The sequence below is a fragment of the Elgaria multicarinata genome, chromosome 9 (genome assembly GCF_023053635.1).
Source record: "Elgaria multicarinata webbii isolate HBS135686 ecotype San Diego chromosome 9, rElgMul1.1.pri, whole genome shotgun sequence".
Classification (NCBI taxonomy): Eukaryota; Metazoa; Chordata; class Lepidosauria; order Squamata; family Anguidae; genus Elgaria; species Elgaria multicarinata.
Genome location: NC_086179.1, coordinates 72,459,014 through 72,480,618, shown reverse-complemented (window position 1 = coordinate 72,480,618; position 21,605 = coordinate 72,459,014). Strand labels below are relative to the sequence as shown.

The 21,605-nt window shown below is 41.2% G+C and overlaps 1 protein-coding gene across 2 annotated transcripts in view; it reads right to left on the bottom strand.

Annotated features, from left to right (window-relative positions):
• Positions 1-5,479: 5,479 nt before the first annotated feature.
• Positions 5,480-21,605, bottom strand: part of TUBGCP6 (tubulin gamma complex component 6) — a 29,797-nt gene continuing 13,671 nt past the window's right edge. The window contains exons 12-26 of one of the 2 annotated variants that reach the window (XM_063134088.1): positions 20,987-21,068; positions 20,807-20,895; positions 20,591-20,706; positions 19,031-19,169; positions 18,798-18,914; positions 16,119-17,361; positions 15,483-15,538; positions 15,106-15,298; positions 12,342-12,510; positions 11,013-11,154; positions 10,198-10,392; positions 9,826-9,958; positions 9,001-9,214; positions 7,587-7,786; positions 5,480-5,941 (exon numbers count right to left, since the gene is read on the bottom strand). In XM_063134088.1, the coding sequence (XP_062990158.1) occupies positions 5,850-5,941; positions 7,587-7,786; positions 9,001-9,214; positions 9,826-9,958; positions 10,198-10,392; positions 11,013-11,154; positions 12,342-12,510; positions 15,106-15,298; positions 15,483-15,538; positions 16,119-17,361; positions 18,798-18,914; positions 19,031-19,169; positions 20,591-20,706; positions 20,807-20,895; positions 20,987-21,068 (3,180 nt within the window). In that variant the 3' untranslated portion in view covers positions 5,480-5,849. The remainder of the gene's footprint in view (positions 5,942-7,586; positions 7,787-9,000; positions 9,215-9,825; positions 9,959-10,197; positions 10,393-11,012; positions 11,155-12,341; positions 12,511-15,105; positions 15,299-15,482; positions 15,539-16,118; positions 17,362-18,797; positions 18,915-19,030; positions 19,170-20,590; positions 20,707-20,806; positions 20,896-20,986; positions 21,069-21,605) is intronic. The other variant, XM_063134090.1, reaches the window with a different exon arrangement.

Sequence of the window (21,605 nt, the reverse complement as noted above, 5' to 3'; positions counted from 1 at the left end):
CTGACCACACAGAGCGGCAAAATATGCCACCTCCTAGTGGATATGCTCAACTGCGAAGGGGAGCGGGGCTATGCGTTCTATGACAGATTCAACGTTGGCGGTGAAATTGGAAATTACACCATCTATTTGGGAAAGTACAAGGGAAATGCAGGTAAGAAATTCAGCGGTTACATGTATAAAACGATTCTGGCAATTAACAAACAGCAGGTGGTTTCCTACTATTGTGGGGGCACATAGGCTACAGTAGCAGTTCCCAAAGAATGCCTGGATTGGCATCAGTAGTAGTACAATTGTCAAGTCTCATGAATGTTAGAGCTAACATAACCTTCCCATTGGTGATGAGGAAGTCTTAAACCTCATGCAGTCATCTTCTTCTAGAGAGATGAAGGAGGGGGGGGCATCACCTTATTCCCACCCTGAAAGAAATGGGAAAAGTCAGGCCTGTGACCCTTAAAATGGAGACCACTTTTTTTTTTTGTCTTGAGCAGGAAAAGTGAGACCAAAACTGTTTCTGGGACATTAAAAAATTGTGGGAAACTGTACATGCAAAGACAAGTTTTGGTGCAGCATATTTCATTTCATCTGGCTTGACTCAGGGAAACAAATTCAGCTAGGTCAAAGACATCTCCCAACCTTTTTGGATCAGTGAGCACATTTAGAATTTTGAGACAGTGTCATTGGTACTGTCACAAAATGGCTGCCACAGGGGGAGATCTTGACCATTAATAAAATGGCTGCCATCGTTTGCATGGCTGGCCACAAAACACTCATTGCCCAGAAGCCAAACAGGTGAGACTAAGGCCAGATCTACACCAAGCAGGATATAACACTTTGAAAGTGGTATATGGTATGTGTCATGGACCCCAACACTTCAATACCATTATAAAGCAGTAGTGTAGATCCTGCCTAAAAGAAAAGTAACTTGCCTAAGAACCTAATTGAAGGTGGAATCCAAAACCATGTACTTAAATTTGGAGCCAATCCACGAACCCTGTTGATCAAATTTTACTGAGCTAGTCTATCTAACACAGAAGCAGGGCTGGGTGTGAAGTTTTCCATTTAGCTGCTGTCCAGGTTCTGGTTGCTGTCATTCTCATTCTATGTCTTCAGCTAGAACTAGGTCTTTTACATACCTAAAAGTATAATTTTAGGCTTGCATGGTCATATAGACCTGGCAATATCTTTGATTTTAACTAAAACGACCTTTCAAAAATATAGTAATCACCAGAGAGGTTTTTTTTAAAAAATTAGAGAATGTTAGCTAATCCATCCTGACACCTTCAGCATGTGCCATCCTGAGAACCAGATGTTTTTATCGCCAAGGGATTCAGTACCGCCATCACTGCAGTTTGTAAAAACCCTTAAGAGCAATGTTGTTTTTTAAATTTATTTTTCTTCTTCTTCTTAGATGTGTGTGTTCATTTTGGAGTACTATAATGTTGGTATTTTGTTTTTATATATTATAGGTTGTTAACTATCTTGAGTCACTGGGGATAAGATAGCCCCATATATATTTTTAAAAAAGAATACCGATATACTACTGAAAACATGCTAGCAGAGCACTAGACCAAGGGCTGAAATAAATTTCAGAGAAGCTCTTGGGGGGTGGGTGGGTCATGTTCCAGTGGTGGGTGGAGCCAGAGACAAAAGAGGGTAGTGCTAAAATACTCCCAATCCCTAAGCCTTCGGCAGGGCATTTCAACTTTTAAAATGGGGGGGGGGGGGAGAAGAGAAATGTGCAAAAGCTGGAAAACCACCACATGATCAGCATTCAGTGCAAAAGGGGTTGGGGCTCTCTGCAGGACTTGAGGGCCAGATTGGTATCCAGGTGGGCTGGATTTGGCCCGCGTGCCTGAGGTTCCCCACCCCTACACTAGGTGATGGTAGCAAGACCAAACACCTGCAACAGTCCTGTAGAAGGTTACTCTTTTTTAGGAGATGCATTTAGAGGCGATCATCAGTCTGCGAGTCAAAATGCTCATCCCTTCAGTACACCGGACAGTGACAACGATGACTGTGAAGCATGCCTAAAGGGGGGGAGAGGCGTTCAGCAGCTGCGCTGGCCAGCTCTACGCCTCTGGCTGGTGGTTCAGTAATTGCGGCATGGCGAACCTTAATGGGAACTGGCATCCCACAAATGACTGTGGGGGTTGGGTGTCTGGAGTGTACTGGAAAACATGGAGTAAAACCCGTTCTTTACGTTTTTGTGAGCTCAAGGTAAGATGTACCTTGCAATAACGATGCGAGACAAACTGCTCAGGGCAGTTTGTATCTCTTTTGCATCTGTAAAACATCACAACTCTTAAGCGAAAGGAGACAACAACACGGCTTGTTATGGAACATCAACTGTTTTAAATCTGCCTAGAGAGCCATTATATACGCATGATGTAATCCGTCAACATGTAACTGACAATAAAAAAAAATGAATTTGGCTGATAAAACCTAGAAAGCTCATTTCCTTACTTTAATTGTTTATTGAACATTTTGATGTTTTTCAGTACAAGTCATTCCCACATTTATTCCCCCCTCCCTCACTTCTAATCTCTTGACAACCAAAACTATTTTGGGGACCACAATATGTTCCAGTGCACTCGTAGTCCTAGGCATGTTTCTAACGAGTTGAATCTCCAGGTTCTGCCAGTTGTGGATGGAAGGGCTCTGATCGTGGAAGGTGCCTCTGGATGATTTTTCAGGGAGCCCCCTTACCTGCTGCCCCACATCATAGCTCATTGTTCAGCAGGGTCCCCCAAACTGCTGTGTAAGATTTTCAGAAGACTGAACAGGCTTCCATGGGAAAGGGGCGAGGAAGCCTGCTTCCACCAGCCCAGATGCATGCAGCTAAATCGAGTCCCAACCCACTATCACCCTATAGAACAGGGATGGGCAGATCTACTGGGTGATTTGCAATATCTGAGCAAGGATTTCCAACTCCCAGTTGTCAATAGCAGCAACAAAATGACCCCATCGGCTCCGAAGGTATACTGCAAAAATGAAGAAATGAGGGGCAAGGGGAGAACCAGGAGTAGAGTTTGTATTTGAGGACTTTGAATTCAGTTCTGGTACAAATTCCTGGCCAGAATTCTTTAATTCCAAGCGTATGTCTTTTGTACCAGGCTGCAGTTGGTGGATCTCATATTTCTCGTAAAATGCTAAGTAGATCCCGCAAGCTTGAGGTCTGTCCTCTCTTGCTGTAAAACAGCATGAACCAGAGACCCATAGAATCATAGAATAGCAGAGCTGGAAGGGGCCTACAGGGCCATCGAGTCCAACCCCCTGCTCAATGCAGGAATCCACCCTAAAGCATCCCTGACAGATGGTCGTCCAGCTGCCTCTTGAAGGCCTCTAGTGTGGGAGAGGCCACAACATCAGTTTCTCCTGATGTCCAGCCGGAATCTGGCTTCCTTTAACTTGAGCCCATTATTCCGTGTCCTGCACTCTGGGAGGATCGAGAAGAGATCCTGGCCCTCCTCTGTGTGACAATCATTTAAGTATTTGAAGAGTGCTATCATGTCTCCCCTCAATCTTCTCTTCTCCAGGCTAAACATGCCCAGTTCTTTCAGTCTCTCTTCATAGGGCTTTGTTTCCAGACCCCTGATCATCCTGGTTGCCCTCCTCTGAACACGCTCCAGCTTGTCTGCGTCCTTCTTGAATCGTGGACCCACTCACCTTCGTATAGCTCCATCTGACAAGCATTTTATTGCACGCTTGCTACTGGACACTCATGGATTCCTCGGAGGTAGCTCACATGATGTTGTCTGTCTCTCTCGCACCTTCCACCCCTTCTGGTCTTCCTTGCGCAGCAAGAAAAACCAGAACAAGTCCGGTTGCTGTTCTCTCCTGCTGTGTGTGGGAGCAGCAGCATGTTCACAATGAGGGACTGAATGGCCCTCGTGCACCTTGTTTACTTTCTGTTTGTAAACAGGAAGTAACTGAGTGTCCACAGAGAAGTGACGGTAGCTAGCGTTTTTTCCAAGGTGTGATGGAGCTCTAAATCTCAAGCCCCAACTCAGAGAAGATAAAGAACAAAACAAAGAGGGGGAAGAATGAAGAAGAGGGAGACCTTGCTTAGGAAGAGGCCAAGCAATAGATATGTGCCATGTATGCCTCAGTAGGACAACTGCTTCCTGTTAGCTATTTTGAAGATGTTGCCAAATCTATTGCTTGTTCAACATTTCTCATCCCATTGATCTCATCTTGGGTAAGTACTCAATTTCCATGTTGCAAAAGAATTATCTTTACTACTAGGAGCTCATGTAAGTCCCAAACTCCATGACCCACTGTCATGCCCACGATGGTGGGAAACTATCCATGTGCACTGGACTTGCTTAAATAATCTAAACCCTTTCATATAAACTTCAGGACCATGCATTCAGCATTCCATCCATTAACTCATCTAGAGTAGTACCATTTTCTACTTCCAAATCACAATTAGTTTTCTTTTTAATCTGTAGATGCGAACCTTCACATCTACAGATTTTAAAAAATGGGGGTTGGGGAGAGCAAGATCAGAGGGAGGAGAGCTGGCTGCCCCGTTCCTCCCCCCTCCCCAGGGCATGGCCCGGCAGCGGCCTCCCGGCTGCCCCGTTCTTCTCCTCCCACTTGTTTTTTTTAAAATTAATTCATTAATTTACAGTGCAGAGCCCAAGTTGGAGCTCCCGGTCCACCCCCTTCCTTGTCCAGCCCAGCCAAGGGCAACCAATCGGGGTGCCATCGGCTCCACAACCAAAAGTCGGAGTAAATTCCTGACTTTTTTAAAGTGGAGTTTCTGGGGTTTGCCCCTGGATGGCTTCGCAATGGCGGCTGCGTCCTGTAGATGACCTGCCACCACTCTGAATCCACCCCGGGGCAAATCCTCTGTCAAGACAAACCCTGGGTTTTCCAAGGTTTATTTTTTAGTGGAATAACTGGGAGAAGGAGTGGGAGATGTAGAAAAGGCTCATGACATTGTCAAAATGACCTGCTAACATCTGTAAGTGGCCAGTCATGAGCATGCTATAAATTCCTCATTTAAAGAAGCTCAGTATTTCTCTCTCTCCCAGTTTCACCACGTACACACACCCCAGCATCAATCCCTTAAAGCCCCCCCCCTCCTATTTCTATTTTCCCTCACATGTGGGGCCCAGAGATATTCCAAGGACAAGAGTGGGCAGCTGCAGTCCATTGCTTTCCTTTGCAGTGTGCCCAGTTGCCAGGTGTTATTTATTTTAAATAAAAAGGGGCACTCGCATTGCAGGCAGTAGGGGAGGTGTCTGTGGGCACTGTGGTGCCCATGGCTGCTACACTGGGGAAGGCATGACTAAAGCTACAAATAACGCCGGCGCTTTATCTTGCATAGGGCAACTACAACTAAAAAAAACTGGATCTCAAAGCCTGTGTGTGTCTTAGCGGAATTCCTCTGTACTTCTCAAAAGAGGTTGACTTATGTCAGTATATAGGGTTTTTTTTTATTGTGGATACTTGCATAATAATTACAAAGTAATAAGTTTTTGCTTCGCTTTTTATTACTCACACATTTACATAGGATTTCACAATGCTATAAGGAAGGATTTACACATTAACAAATTTACATGGATGCTCACATTACTGCATTGGCACTTGGCAACATGCTTTCCTGCATTGAGAAGGAAAATAAGAACTTCTGCCATGCTATGGAAAAAAATGGGGTATCTTCCTAGATTTTAATGATATCTACTGATCTCATTCCATTCTTTGACAGCATCTTTAATGGAGAAGCTTTTCTTCCTAGAAGCAACTTAGTATTAGCAGCTTTCAGTAGGCCAGCTTTCATAAAAAAATACATACATAGCTGAGTCTCAGTGGTCTGTTAGTTTGTATTATATTATAAAAGTTCAGTTATCTTTGTAGTAATTATTGAAGTTGATGCGTAGCAGGAAATCTTCCAGGTGAGGTTGGTATCCTCTGTTTACAAGCTTAGTTACTACTGCAGGGAATGGAAACAAAAGAGAGAGAAATCTTAGTCTAGTCAATTGATTAGACAAACTCAGGTAGTTTAAAGTGGCTCATGGCAAGAGATATGCAGCCCCCGCAGAAATCTCTTTCTGGAAATGCAAAATGATCCTTTAACATAAGCACAGGCACATGCTTGACGGGGTGCAACAGCTGCTGCAGTCTATTTGTCCTAGCAGTTTCATTTCATTTTTGTTGAGCCCACCCAGGATCCTATATTTTTGGGGGGCAGGTACCAAGAGTGTTTTAGCTATTGTCTCTTTCTCTCTTTCCTTGGTTGCAAAACATATTTTACTTATTTAACATTAATAAGGCCTTGCTTCAGCAAACACTCCAGTAAGCACTCCAGTATTGCCTACTACTGCTATAGCTCTATTGAACGTAGTGGGATTTGACTGTAGGGTTGGAAAAAAAGCTACTGAAATTATTAAGGGGGTGAAGCAATTCCTCTATGAGGAATGGTTACATCGGGGAATGAGAAAAGGGGAGTGAGGTAGGACATGATAGAGGTATACAAAACGATGCATGGATTGGAGAAAGTGGACAGGGAAAGTGGAAAGTTCTCCCTCTTTCCTAATACCAATTGGTAGGAGATTCAGGACAGATAAAAGGAAGTACTTCTTCTCACAGTGCATAGTTAAACTAAGGAAATTGCTACCACAAGATGTAGTGATGGCCACCAATTTGGATGGCTTGAAAAGAAGATTGGACAAATTCATGGAGGTTAAGTTTATCAGTGGCTACTAGTCCTGATGCCTGTATGCTGCCTCCATTATCATAGACAGTATGTCTATGTACACCAGTTGCTGGGGAAGATGGGCGGGAGGGTGCTGTTGCACTCATGTCCTGCTTTATTGGTTTCCCACAGGCAGCTGGTTGGCCACTATGTAAACAACACGATGGATTAGAGGAACCTTGGTCTGATGCAGCATAACTCTTATGATACTATGAATAAAGGACTGGAAACAGAGCATTATGGGAAGGGACTAGCTCAGTGGCTGAGCATGCTTACATGCAGAAGGACCAAGGAGATGTTGAAGACCTTTGCCCAAGACCATGCAGTGACATTGCATCAGAGACAATAAGTTAGATCCAGATTTAGTCATAATTAAGTAAAGTGGTCTATCTTAAGTATGACTACATCTGGACCCAACACAGCATGGGTAAAATGGACAATTAGTTTGCCCTGATGTAAGGCAGCTCCCTATGTAAGCCTGAGGGCAGGGACTGTCTTTTTTGCTAACTAATTGTAAGCCGCTCCGAGAGCCTTTTTTGGCTGAGGAGCAGGGTATAAGTATGATTAATATGTTCCCGGTTTTGTTCTTGAAGAGGTAAAATGTTATACTTCATAAGACGAACTCTTGCTGGTGACGACCATGCAAGCTTTAATGTTAAAAGAACAAACAGACGCAAGCCTCAGGCTCATGTGCTTCCCATCCTCCCAAGGTCATAGAAAAGCAGAAGACGCTTTTCCCGAAGGTTTGCAATAAGCAAACCCATCAATGAACACACCAATAACAAGACCGTATAATAACTGTCCTTGTTATACTATCCACAGCATGGTTCTCCTCTTTCCCGACTCCCAATGGGTATAACATTTTCTCAATAACACATCTTACCATTGAATAAGAAATGGGAGTAGTATTTGAATGTGTTATAAGACTGCTGCATTAGGCCAAAGTTGGGATGAATGGCCATTTGTTTGCCGGAATCAAAACTCCATGACTGAGATATTAACTGGCTGCGGAACTTCAAAATGAGGCTAAATATGCTGTGAATTATGTTCATCACAGGGGCTGCCTTTTCAGTCAACAATCCCCTGTCAAAAGAAAAGAAAAACAATGACTTAAAGAGAGTTTTTATATTATTATTTGACAATGAGCAATACAACTTGTATTCCTCTGCAGCAAATGTGAAAAAAAATGAAGCAATATTTTTAAAAAGTTGCAGAACTTGTCTATATCCATTTTCATCAGTGTCTTCTATCCTGCTGGTCTGTGCTCAGGGATGTCATTTGAGGATGATCAGGGGTCTGGGAACAAAGCCCTATGGGGAGAGACTGAAATATCTGGGAATTAGTCTTGAGAAGAGAAGACTGAGGGGAGACATGATAGCACTCTTCAAATACTTGAAAGGTTGTCACACAGAGGAGGGCCAGGATCTCTTCTCAATCCTCCCAGAGTGCAGGACATGGAATAATGGGCTCAAGTTATAGGAAGCCAGATTCCGGCTGGACTTCAGGAAAAACTTCCTGACTGTTAGAGCAGTACAACAATGGAACCAATTACCTAAGGAGGTTGTGGGCTCTCCCACACTAGAGGCCTTCAAGAGGCAGCTGGACACCCATCTGTCAGGTATGCTTTAAGGTGGATTTCTGCACTGAGCAGGGGGTTGGACTCGATGGCCTTATAGGCCCCTTCGAATTCTACTATTCTATGATAGTAATTCTGACTAGGCAGGATATAAAGCTAAAAACAACAACAACCAGTAACATGTTGCTTTGTGCTTTGTATCCTCTTATCTTATTTATTTACAAAATTTGTATACTGCTCCATATCTGAAACAGATTCCAGAGCAGTGAATGTAAGAAGTAAAATAGTAAAAGGACAAAGATTAAAATACCATTAAAATTATACTTTTTAAAAAACAGAATGCGAATAAAAACTGTCGGTGAAAGAATACTCCCTAGAATGGAGCGGTTTTCAGGAGGTGCCAGAAGCAACACAGTGTTGGCGTTTGCCTGATCTCCACGGGTGGGGGCTACCACACTGAAGGCTCTTAACTTCATAGAGTAGGGACTATATCCAGCCTCTACAGCAATCACTGATCAACTTTCCCACAGTCATAATATTCTGGGGAGAAGCCTTGCAAATACAGCAAACGGACCATGTACTGCTTCCCCCACTGTTCTCATCATAGCAGCAGTGAAACCAGTGTCAAAGGCAATATAAAGAGCACTCACTTTTATCCAATTTTCTAGTTATCTGAAAACAGCTAATTTCTATAGGCAGACAAATTAACCCTCTTTCTTACCGGAATATTGCTTTGTTGAGGTATTCTGCATGCGTCCTGTATATTTCTTCCAGGTTTCCTACAGAAGACAGTTTATTTCCAAATTCACACCAGGTCACATGGAGGATCTGGTTGGCAATATAACCTTGAATAACTTTAACGAAGTGCTGCATTTCATGCTTATAAAGCTGGAGCTGTCGAAACTGAACTGAGTTTGATGTGTGTTTTATTAACGCTGAGGGGGAAAAAACCAAAGAAAAGGATTACTCACAGTGCCAGAAAAGCTACAGTTGCTGGTTTAGTAGTTATATTGCTATGACACCAAATTAGTTTGGAAACCATACTTTTCTTGAAGGAAGTTTCCAAAAACTCACCTATAGTCAATGTATCTACTTGTCTTTTTTTGTCATTGGTTACGTGGATTAAGGTGAATCCTCTCATAAGGAAATAAAGAAATGCGTAACTACTTAACGTTTTCTCATGTTGTTGTGGTATTTCAAATGCACTCTAGTCTGTAATGCTTGTGATGCACTAGGTGGAGCTCGAGTTGTTCATTACTACTGCATTAACTCATAGAACAAATAGGGAGAACATCTCGGCTGGGGTGGGTGGGGGGTGGGGAGAACAGTTGGTTTTTCCTTCATGAACTATGGATGGGAGGCCAAAACCTCTTCGGTTCTGTTGGAGCAGATGGCATTCACTTTCTCTTATGTAGGTTTGCATTTAAATAATCAAGACTCATGGAATATGCATAATAGGAGACATTTGGTAAATGTGTATGTAGCCTCTTATCTGAATAGACTGGATTTCAGACTAAATTAATAACAATAGTCAGATTTAACTTACCTGTTCGCTTTAAGTGGAACCAAACATCTTTAAGAGTCCACACCATATGTTTCAATTGCAGCAGAAAGGAGAAGATCTTGTTATATTTGTTCATGCAGTTCTCAGTAATGACAATATTTAAGGGCCAGTCAACCTTAAAATAATAATGATAATAAAAAAACAAGCCTATTACCATTTTAAGTCCCCATCATCAGAATTTTTTTGCTGCTTTTTAATGTAAGGGTTCAAAGCCTGTTGCTGTTAACAAAAAAGAATGCATTTATAAGTAGCATCAGAGAACTGTCAGAATCAATTAATCCAATTAATAAGGTTTGTCTATGGGAGAAACTTAAAATTTTACTTATTTCTCAAATTTTCTGTGAGCCTTCTCACCTTGTATCGTAGCTCTAAGCAGTTTAGGGCATCAGGCGCATTAGGTTTGAACATCTCCGGAAGGTACTTCAGTGCAAAAGAGAGATTGGAAGCCAGGTGTGTGTCTCCATGAAGACTGTATTGGAGTGCCTTATTTAAGATGGAATTGAGGACTAACGGATTCAGAAGTTCACCAGGTGTCTGTCCTGAGCCAAGCTTGAATTAAAAATCATCATGTTAAGAGTCTGAGAATCCATTTGTTAGAATAACTCTTGCAAAAGTATATAATGCTCTGTTTATTTTCATGTGAACAGTCTAAGCCAGGAAGTCTCTTACAATCAGAACATCTGAGAGAGACTGTTTACCTCATGGCCAATAAAACTTCATTGGGGACTTTGTCAATATTACTACTGCCCAGGCCAGAAGAGACACAATTCTCTGTATTTAGTAACACATACACACATTGCAACATCATTGCAATGTGTGTATGTGTTATGCTATGTGTTGCTCTCATGTAAAACATTGACTGTTTTACATGAGAGCAACTGGACATATTGTCAAGAAACAGAAGTTCAAAGTCAGTGTGGTATAGTGGCTAGAGTGTTGTACTAGGAGTCAAAAGATCCGGGTTCTAGTCCCTACTCGGCCATGGAAGCTCACTGGGGGACTTTGGGCCAGTCACAGACTCTCAGCCCAGCCCACCTCACAGGGTTGTGTTTGTGTGGATAAAATGGAGGGAAGGAGGATTATGTACAGTGCCTTGGGTTTTTTAGAAGAAAAGAAGATAGGATATAAATGCAGTAACTAAATAAAGGAAGAGAAGCCTATGCAAATACCTTTTCAAAAAGCAAATCACTGAGTGACTGAGCAAACTCTCCATCTTCCATCAACAAAAAGTGCCTTAATGCTTCAAAATGTTTCTCAACATTCAGTTCTACAAAGTAGTAATCGACAATGGCTTTGTTCACAAGGGAAACACTAGGAACAAGTGAAAACATGGACCAATTACTTAAAAAATAAATTAAAAAGTTTCCATTGACTTATTTGTCACTAAGGTCAACAAACAAATATAACCGCCGTGCAGCTGAGATGAATAAACAAATGCTTACTGGAACCACAATAAGGCAACTTAAATCTAAGTCAAATTGCACTTTGAATCCTTAAATCTAACTTTATATATAGAATAAATTAAAAGTGCCCAACATTTTGATCCTCAATAAATCCAAAATTAATTATAGGCTCTTTCCTAAGGATTTACTCTAATGGGTCAATATCCTTTGGTGATCACCTGCACCTAGTGTCATGGATTGGGACCACTTCTGAACAGAGATTTATCAGAGAACTGAATGACCTAATTCCTAGAACTTGGGGGGCCTGAAATACCCCCTATAACCCTATTCTTTTACTTAGAGTATTTTATTCTTTACAAAAATAGAACAACGACACTATAACAGAATGTACCAAGGGGGTTAAGAGGAGTGTGTCAAGTCCCTTCTCAAATAAGCCTAGTTACCCACTGTCACTCTTTTTAATAACACTTGTATATAATTATTTCTGCAGTATTCAAAATCAACAACAGCTATTATGTCCTAACAAGCAGTATTTTGCTGTTTCTCATTCTAGACTGAATGGATGGACTATGAATAGCAATTCTTAGTCATGACGAGCCTGATGAAGAGAAGACTGAAGAGGAAACAGGATTTGTAGTTTACAGATCTACTGAAAAGTGTCTAAAATTGTATCTGAATTACATATTACTGAACCAGTTTGCATTTGCTATTGTAGAAGTCATTGAATTGCTTCTAGTGTTGACAAAACAAAAAGATAAGTTATCAAATTAACACATCACTCTGTTCTTCTTTAAGGAAAAGAGATGAACAGCAAAAGCCAGTGTGGTGTAGAGTGCTGGACTGGGGCTCTAGTCCCCACTCAGCCTTGAAAGCTCACTGGGTGACTCTGGGCCAGTCACCGACTCTCAGCCTGACCTACCTCACAGGGTTGTTGTGAGGATTAAATGGAGAGGAGGACATCTAAGGAAACTGCCTTGGTTTCCTTGCATGAGGAAAAAAGGTGGGATATAAATGAATAATAAATTAAAGAAACCGCAATGCAATACAAACTATGTATTATTACCAAGTAGGCCCAATGCTACTAATGCTACTTACTGACAAACCAAGGGGGAAGTAATTGATCGTTTCATCAGCACGGGGAGTGATAAGAGCTCACTTAGTTGTACAGCTGTTTCATCCGTTGCCGATTGTACTGACGGATCCACGGGGAATGTGTAGGATCTTGGGATCACATGATGCAGGAGATGGGAAACGGGAAGCTCTGCTACATTGGAACAAAGGTTTTTGTTGTTGTTGTTTTAAAAAATAAAGCTAAGGATGACTATTTTTAAAGCAGCTTTGAAAACAAAATGCTCTACAATAAATAAAAATTTTAAAAAATGTGCACCTGCAGTTTACAATCTACAAACCCACTGAACCTGTTTAAACACCATGACGAAGGTAGGGGTGGGTTATTCATGAGCATAAAGGAGCAAGTAAGCAAGCATGCTCCCTCCTGACCACTCACCATTTTGCTTTGTTTCCACTTTGGTAGATATGACATCCAAACCAAGCACTCTGCATTGTTGAGGGAGACAGCCTTCAACTACCACAGTTCATGACAAGGGACCCACCTCATTTTTGACGCCTCCCTCGAAAGATCACGGGGTGACTCCGTTTATGGCAAATAACTCTTGGCAGCTACAACTCATAAAGCAAAACCTGGTCTTCTCCAATTACCCTAAGCCCAAGGGTCAGCTGACTCAGCTGGAACGCACAAATCATTTTGTGCAGCTCATATACGATCTCTTAGAGATCAAGATCGACTCTGATTCTATTCAAAAGGTTGAATACCTTTTTTATAACTACACCAATGCCCGAGCTGTAGTAACCTTCGATTCCTGTGTCACTGCTGCAAAAATCTTAAGTGCCAGAGAAGTGTTACTTAATAGGAATATAATTGTAAACAGACATTTTGTCAACACAATCCCGGCCTCCTATGTACGAGACCCGAGAGGAGGTACTAATCTTGTTAACGCACGTAGCGCAGAACCACCTGTTGGAGACCTAATTGATCTCAGCACGTCCTCAGATCCTCCTGCTAATTTCCTTCCCCAGTTTTCTAAGGACACTCTAAATCACGGAACGCTCCACACATTTACAACCGTTGAGAATCCATCAATATTCAACACCAATGCCCTTCTTGGTGAGGAGAGATCACTGATTGAGAGTTTTGGAGCCCTTCCGGCGATGGAACAGAATGCGATCATGTCCAGACTATCAGCTCTGACAACTTTATTATCGAACAGCCATCAACAGGGCCATGAGCACACTCAACCCAACAACTGTCATTGTTGAGGGAGAAACCACCCAGAGTTTTAATCCAACCACAAACCATGGACTAAAATTCTGGGTTGTTTTTCCCTTAACAACCCAGAGTGCTGGGTTCTTACGTCACACCAAACAACCCAGGAACCAAAGTTCCTGGGTTGTTTATTAAAGTAGAAATAGCAAGCAGTTGGAAGGCAGTATGCTTGCTCCTATGCAGTCACGAATAACCCATGGGTTAAACAACCCACCGTTGCTGTAATGTGCGAACCACATCATTAACTAATAGGTAAAAAACAGAACAAATTTATCTTTAGGGTGCAGTCTTATGGGTTGCGGCTCCATTGGGCGGAAACCTTCAAATTCAGAGGCTTCCAAGGAGGGAATAACAAGTGCAGGATGGGAGGAGCGATAGTGCTGATTTTCACCTCTACTTCCTGCCCCCACTTTTTTTTTTTTGTCTAAATGGGCCTCTGAGTCCATGCAGTGGAGGCACACTAGCAACTGGAGAGGCCACAAGGTTCTCATATCCTGGCTATTCCTCTCTCATCCCCACCCACTGAATGCCCCCTTTCAACCTCTGCGGGATCCTCTTATGTTCTCCAGGGACCATAGGATTATTCTCTTAAATGCTGTTTAAAAAAATAAAGGCGATAGGGATGTCTAATATCAGGAGGCAAGGCATTTCAGAGGGCAATACTAAGGGGGAAAAGGTGCAAAGAAATGCAATTTATGTTTAACGAGACATAGAGGAAGCCGTACGACCGCATGACCATCCATACGATTTGGCACAATAATTGTGTCACACTCTGGTGTTTGAACTGTGATACCCAGGATGGCCCTGCTAATCTAATAGTTTGTTGTTTGGACTACTGTTTTACTCTGTACAGCACCATGTACATTGATGGTGCTATATAAATAAATAAATAAATAAATAAATAAATAATAATAATAATAATAAATAAATAAATAAATAAATTCAGGGACTGGTATGATCTCTGGAGGATTTGTTGGTACCAGATGTCCTAAATCAAGTGTTGAATCAGCATGGCATCACCCCCAAAACTTCTTTCCAACCTAGACACATGAGAGCAGCTTTTCCATCAACTACTTGCGTAATAAGTGATTTGAGCAAGCTGATGGAAGCCCACTTTGTGGATTCCGGTCATAAAACTGTTATCTTGGGGAGAGATCCCAGGTTAACCTCCCAGGTGGTTGTGATAGTGGGTGAAGAGTTTTAGTTAGTGTTCAAAAGTTATTTTGGCAAATGATGTTATCCTAGAATGGTGTACAGTAGGGTGAGGGACCTGTGGCTCTCCAGATGTTGCTAGACTCCAACTCCCATCAACCCTAGCTGTCATGGCCAATGGTCAGGAAAGGTGGAAGTCATTGGCCAAAAACACCTGGAGGGCTACAGGTTCCTCACCTTTGGTCTATAGAATTATGGGAAGACAGATACACACACAGGCACACTCATTATTATTCCTCTGAAGGATAACAGCATTTCATGCTGTTGCATTCTATTAATGCATCTCACTTTGAGACTACTCACACATCAAATTATAGCTGTCCTGATATTTTTCGAGACAATATTGATCAGATAAGGATTTCAGGTAATCTTCCTCTTTCTTCCATATGGCAATAGTGGTGCTTCCTTCTCCTTGGCTTTCAGATATAGTGACTTCAGAGAGGGAAGTTTGCTGAGTCACAAGAACTAATTCAGTTGATTTTCCAGGTTCCCCTACCTGCTGGAAAAACACACGTGACTATTACTCTTCCTCCTTCAATTTGTTTAAAATATTTATTTTCCATTCTTCATTAGACTAAATTGTTTCAGAAATATTAGAGATATATACAGATCCACATTTTTAGTGTGTGTTGTGTGTGAATATGTATAATCTGAAACTTAAAAATGTACTGATTGCTCACCTGCAAATTCTGAGGAGGATTTGTAGCGAGATCTTCAGCATTATCTGTCATGACTGCTATGTATTATCCATAATTATTATTGTGGGAGAAAGGAAAAATGTAAAACACATTATATTTAACTGTGTACACAATTTTGCTACTTCACACACACAAAAACACATTTCAAAATATACAACACACCCTTCCATGTATCGCTCAGTACCGCTATAATAATACTAAAACTCAGCACTCTGTTTCATAAGGGAATCTCAGTTATTAAAAGCAATGCTACCGTCCATTTATTTTTATACAGGTTTCAACTCCCCTAATGCTCCACCATTGGCTATGCTGGCTGATGTGAGTTGTAGGCCAAAACATTTGGAGTTGCCCGCCCCTAATTTAAATTCTAGGGGGGGGGGGGGAAGTACTTAGATCACATACACAAATAATTAATTCTTGTTTTAAGCGCCCATTCAGAACACAGTTTTCATTCAGTTAAAATCTGATGAACAAACCAATTAAAATTATTTGCTAGAGTATTTACATGCAAACCAGCTGAGCTCCACTGAAGTCAATGGGTCCCAGATGGTTCATCTCTGACTTTTTCTTAAAAAGAGAAAGATCTGCCAAATAACTCTTTCATTGGCTGCCACTTACTCTCCTCCTCCTTCTCGCCCAAGCTTCCTTCATGCTTTTCACTCAAGTTGTCAGGCCTTGACCCTTGTCCTTCATCCTTCCCTTTGATTGTAGAGAATTCCCCATTGTACAGGAATGTCTGAACTGTAGAGCCAGAGGCAGGACCAGAGGCCACTTTAAGATGAGGTATCAGATCACTGTCAGTCGAAGGGATCCACTCTCCTATTTGAATGCTTGACTGTGATGCATGGCCAAAAGGGTTCCACCGAGGCTTTGAACTTTCAGAATCGGAAACCAGCTCTCCAATTTTAAAGTGCGACTCAGAGGCATGACCATGAATATTCCACCGAGGTCGAGAAGACACGACTTCAGAAATGTTTTCCCCTATCCTGATGTTGGCATCCGACATGTGGCCATGGATGTTCCAGCGAGGTCTAGCTGGCTCTATGTTCGACACATACTCACCAACCTTTATGTTGGCATCTGAAGCGTGCCCATGAATATTCCACCTGGGCCTTGAGGGCTCTATCTCAGAGGCATATTCTCCAATCTGGATATGGGCTGCAGAGACATGGCCATGGATATTCCAGTGGGGCCTGCAAGGTTCTTCCTCAGAGGCATATTCTCCAATCTTAATGTGCGCGTCTGAGGAATGCCCATGAGGATTTGAATGTGGTTGGTAGACTTCAATGTGAGATACATATTCCCCTACTTTAATGTTTGCATCAGATGCATGGCCATGAACATTCCAACGAGGTATCCTACTTTCAACATCAAAAATGTTTTCTCCAACTCTGATATGGCTGTCTGAAACTGAAGGCCTGAGAACAGTATTAAAGTCATATTCACTATCTGGGGGGACTTGGGTGATAGTTTCCCCTTCTGCTGCACCCTTTGGCAGAGAAATACTTTCATCTATCTGATCATTCAAGGAAAGATCAGAACTGATATTCTGCAAAGCTTCATCTAACAGGCTTGTCTCTTGTGCAATGGGGACAAGTGTTTCTTCCAGAGGTTTTGGTAAAAAATCTTCAAAAACTAGACCAGGTTCAGACGCACTCTTTGGGACAGCTCCTGTTTGCTCTGTACTGAGTACCTGGGATGCTGTTTCTGTTTCTTTCGGCTCAGAATAGCCATCGGACTGTATATTTGTTGGCTGTACAGAATCCAGTGATTTCTCATCTGAAATATCATTTGCCAGTTCAGATTCTAAAGCTCTGCTGGTGTCCACAATATTAGGAGAGTCAGGCTCTGCAGAAGTTAACTAAAGTGTAAATAATGAAAATAATTACTACAACAGATATGTAACAGCTGGGTTATTGTCACCATTTCTTTTATTTATGGCTTCTAAAATACTGAGATATAGCATTTTTAAACTTTTAGCATACTGTATTGCTTTTTCACTGTCTAATGTTGTCTTTACTGACCTTTCCAAATGCTCCTGTTGCTGTTGCTATTACATGATAAAAAATAACACAATAAAACAGCTGCTTCACTCACTATGGGAACAGCTGGTACATGCCTGCTTATCACAGTACAGGCACTGTGGAAGAGGCATGTAGGGCTTTTCTACATGAGGCTGTTAATGCACTGTATCTATTTTTGGTTTTGTTACAGAACTGAGATCTACACAGAGTGTTTCTTTTCCTGCTTTCCCACAATTAACAGAATAATGCAAATACACAAGGGGAAAAAGCATTTTCTTTTGCTTTCAGAAATAATACATTTTCCCTGCTCTAACAAAAAACTCACCGAAAGTGCTATTTACAAAAAGAAGCAAAACTATAGGGTGACATCGTCATCTAAAGAACCCGGAAACAACTGTGAGTAGGGAATAACAAGCGTGCAATAAATGCCTTGTGTAGAAAAGCTCTAAATCTTTAAGGAAGGAACCATAGCTTCACGATAGAGCACATACTTTGAATGTAGAATATTCCAGGATCAATCCTTGGCATTTCTAGTTACAAAGGATCAGATAGCATGTTATAGGAAAGACCTCTGCCTGAAACACAAGACAACTGCTGCCAGAGTCGATTATAACTGAACTAGATGGACAAATAGTTAGACCTAGTATAAGACAACTTCCTAAGTTCATTTTAAAAAATTGCATGAGCCACGATTGAACATATACATGCTCAACAAAAGATGGGCATCGTTCTCATGCACTGCAAGGAAAAGTAACAGAGCATACACTATCTCTATTCATATTAAAATTCAAAGCAAATCTAATTTAAAAACAGAGGAACAGGCCACATGTACAATTTCATATATCCCTCAGTGAAGGCATAACAACAATACAGTGGGCTTTCAAATTGGGCTGTTACTGTGCATACTCTTTGCAACAGGAATTAAGTTTATAAAACACAGACCATAAAAGAGGGGAAAGCAAGAAATGAAGGGAAGTTCAAGGCAGTACCCAGATAGGACTACACCGTGATCAAAAGTAAATAATCTCATTTTCAATACAGAAAACTGATGCTATTTTGGTTCCATATAACAGCTGAAGCTATAATTTAGTAGTCAAAGTTTTAAAGAAATAGGGTTCTTATTACACGGAGCTCTTCAACACATAGGTGAACAGCCCTGTATAACTAAAAAGCTTGCCAGTTTCATCAAGTAGCTGGTCCAACACAAAACGTTACTTTACTTATGACTTTTAGAATTTGTCATCAGGCAACATATACAAGAAGTAACACCAACCTGAAGGCTAGAAGCTCCTACTGGCTGAACTGCAGATGAAACCTGTTTGCTTCGATATTCTGGAATTATATCTACTTTCCTTCTGTACTTTCCACCAGGAAGTTTCTCAAGCATGTTCTAAGCATTAAATCAAAAATATCAAAACTTTAAACATACCAATACATACATGTGTAATCATTGTCAACATGCCTTTCCCCCGCCCCTTTTTAAATAAAAGATGCATTTTACACTACCTCAATACGTTTTTCATCTTCCAACAAAAATTTGAGGCGGGCTGTTTCCAATTTATGTCTCTGAATTTTCCATAAGGCTTTTTTTTCTCTACGAGCTGCATCTTCAGACAGTTTGCTGTAATGGTCTATTAACTCTTGCCTAAACAAAATAAAAGAAAAAATAACTTCATTCTGTCATTTTAGATTATATGTACTGGGATAAAGCCAAGCAAAATAGAAAAAGGTAAGACTGCTCAGACTATCCCATCAAAACTAAAAATATAGCTCACAAGCCCAAGGTTAGCAAGCTAGCAGGGTGTTGATGAAAGCCAGGTAGTTTATTAACCTAACTATAGTCCAGTTTCAACAAGTGAAACTTTGGATACTGTGTGTTTGCTGTGTCTTCCGATGACACTGTGCTGCCCAATATTTGTACAAGATTAAGGTTGCTCTGTCACAACTCTACCACCTAAGGGAAAACATATTTTCTCTGAAAATAGAGATAACGTATAGCCACCAGACCTAGTAGTGATTGATAACCTTATACTCTATTGTTTAATCCCCTTTTACACTATCCAAGTTGGAAGCCATCACTGAATCTTGTGGTAGTGAAATCCAGTTTAGCTAGGTGCTGTGTAAAGAAGTACTTCCTTTTGTCTGTCCTGAATCTACCACCTTTTAGGTTCATTGGATGACCTCGGATTCTAGTATTATGAGGGAGTTTTCTCCCTATTCACTTTCATCTATCCCAAGCATAATTTTGTACACCTCTATTATGCCCCTGCCCCCATTCAACTTTTTAAAAAGCAAAATGGTCCTAACTACCGTAACCTTTCCTCATAAGGGAACTGCTCCAGACACTTCTATCATCTTGGTTGCCCATTTCTGCACTTTTTCCAGCTCTCAATAACATTTTTGAGGCGCAGTTTCCAGAACTGTTCACAGCATTCCAAATGTAGAGGTTTCAGTTTAGTTTGACACTACGTCCTTTTTCATGTACACAACCCCCAATCCTTCCTATAGAATCTGCATCCAGAAATGACTTTGTTCCACTGCTTCTCTCTATTCCACTAGGTTCCCAGTACATCCACTATTTCTATGTTCTCCTTTAAAACCAAGCCCACCCAGCTTTCACATCCTGGCTTGGAGGCTATTATTATTATTATTATTTTATTACATTTATATACCGCCCCATAGCCAAAGCTCTCTGGGCAGTTTACAACCGTTAAAAACAGTGAGCATTAAAAAAGTATACAAAATTTAAAACGATCAAAAACATAAAAACAATGGTACACCTTTTAGCATTACAACAGAAACACATATAAATGGTGTAACTCTCTAAGGCTGTAATCAAATGCATCTGGGAGTAAACCCCACTGAACTCAATGGGACTTACTTCTGAGTAGACACGTATACAATTGCACTGTAAATGTCTCCTACCAAATCATGTCTTCCACTTTGAAACCAAGAAAGCCTGACTGTGTATTTTATAGATCAAAAGTTTCAAGATTGGCAGTGCATTTTTGACCACACACAAATCTGAACATTTGGCAGCAGACTTTATTCCTTGTCCTCCCTTACCTTGCCCTTTTCTCCAAGTCTTCTTCTAAAGCCTTCAGTCTTTTCTCCCTCTCTCTAAGTTCCCGAGCATAACTAAAGTCATCATCAGTTTCTTCCTGCTTCAGAGCACGTCGACGCTACATATAAATTAAAAAAGCTTCAGAAATCATATCCCACAACCATACATTGAACTCAAAATATGTATTCATGCACGTTCCACTTGAATGAAAACAATACCTCTAGATCTTTTGCAAATTGTTCTTTTAATTTCTGAAACCGCTCACGTTTCTTTGCATCCAATGCCATTTTCTCCGATATTTGTCGATCTAAATATAAATTTTAAATGCTATATAGTGTTATAAGAGAAAGAAGTCACTGCGGAAAACCAACTAGATTGCGAAGACAGACGTAACTTACCAGTAATGGCTTTTAGTGCTTTGCTAGCTGTTTCACGAGCATGAACAATTAACTCCTGTTTTTCAATTTCCATACGCAAGTCCTAGGAGGAAATTTCACATGAAATTTCACTGTGATTTTCAAGTCTTACACTGCAAAAGTGTGTGTTCAGGTATGCAGTTTCATGAACAAGGATCAAGTAAATGAAGCAAAGAAAACTATTGTAACTATAAATGGAGATCTTAGAGAAGCAATTGCAGTTTTGTAATTTGATAGGTAACATTACATTAAAGCTTGAGTTTGTTTTTCTGAACTCAAGAATTGCTACACCAGCAAGTAAGTAGTTAGGATGAAGTAGGCCTCAGCTAGACCTAACGGTCTAGCGGGATGGAGAGGTGAAGATCTCCCCCTCTGCTTACACGCGGCGCGTGACGGCCTCGGAGGGCAAGAACGTTGCGGCCGCCATTTAAAGAAGAAGAGCGCACAAACGCTCGTGCGCAGAAAGGTAGTTTTTTTAAAATTTAAACTTAATTACCCCCTCCCCTCCACCCCACCCCCGTTGGGCGCAGAGCTCCTGAGGAGCTCTGTGCCCCATGCGCAGGTCACAGCTCCTCACGAGGAACCAGGACAACCCGCAATG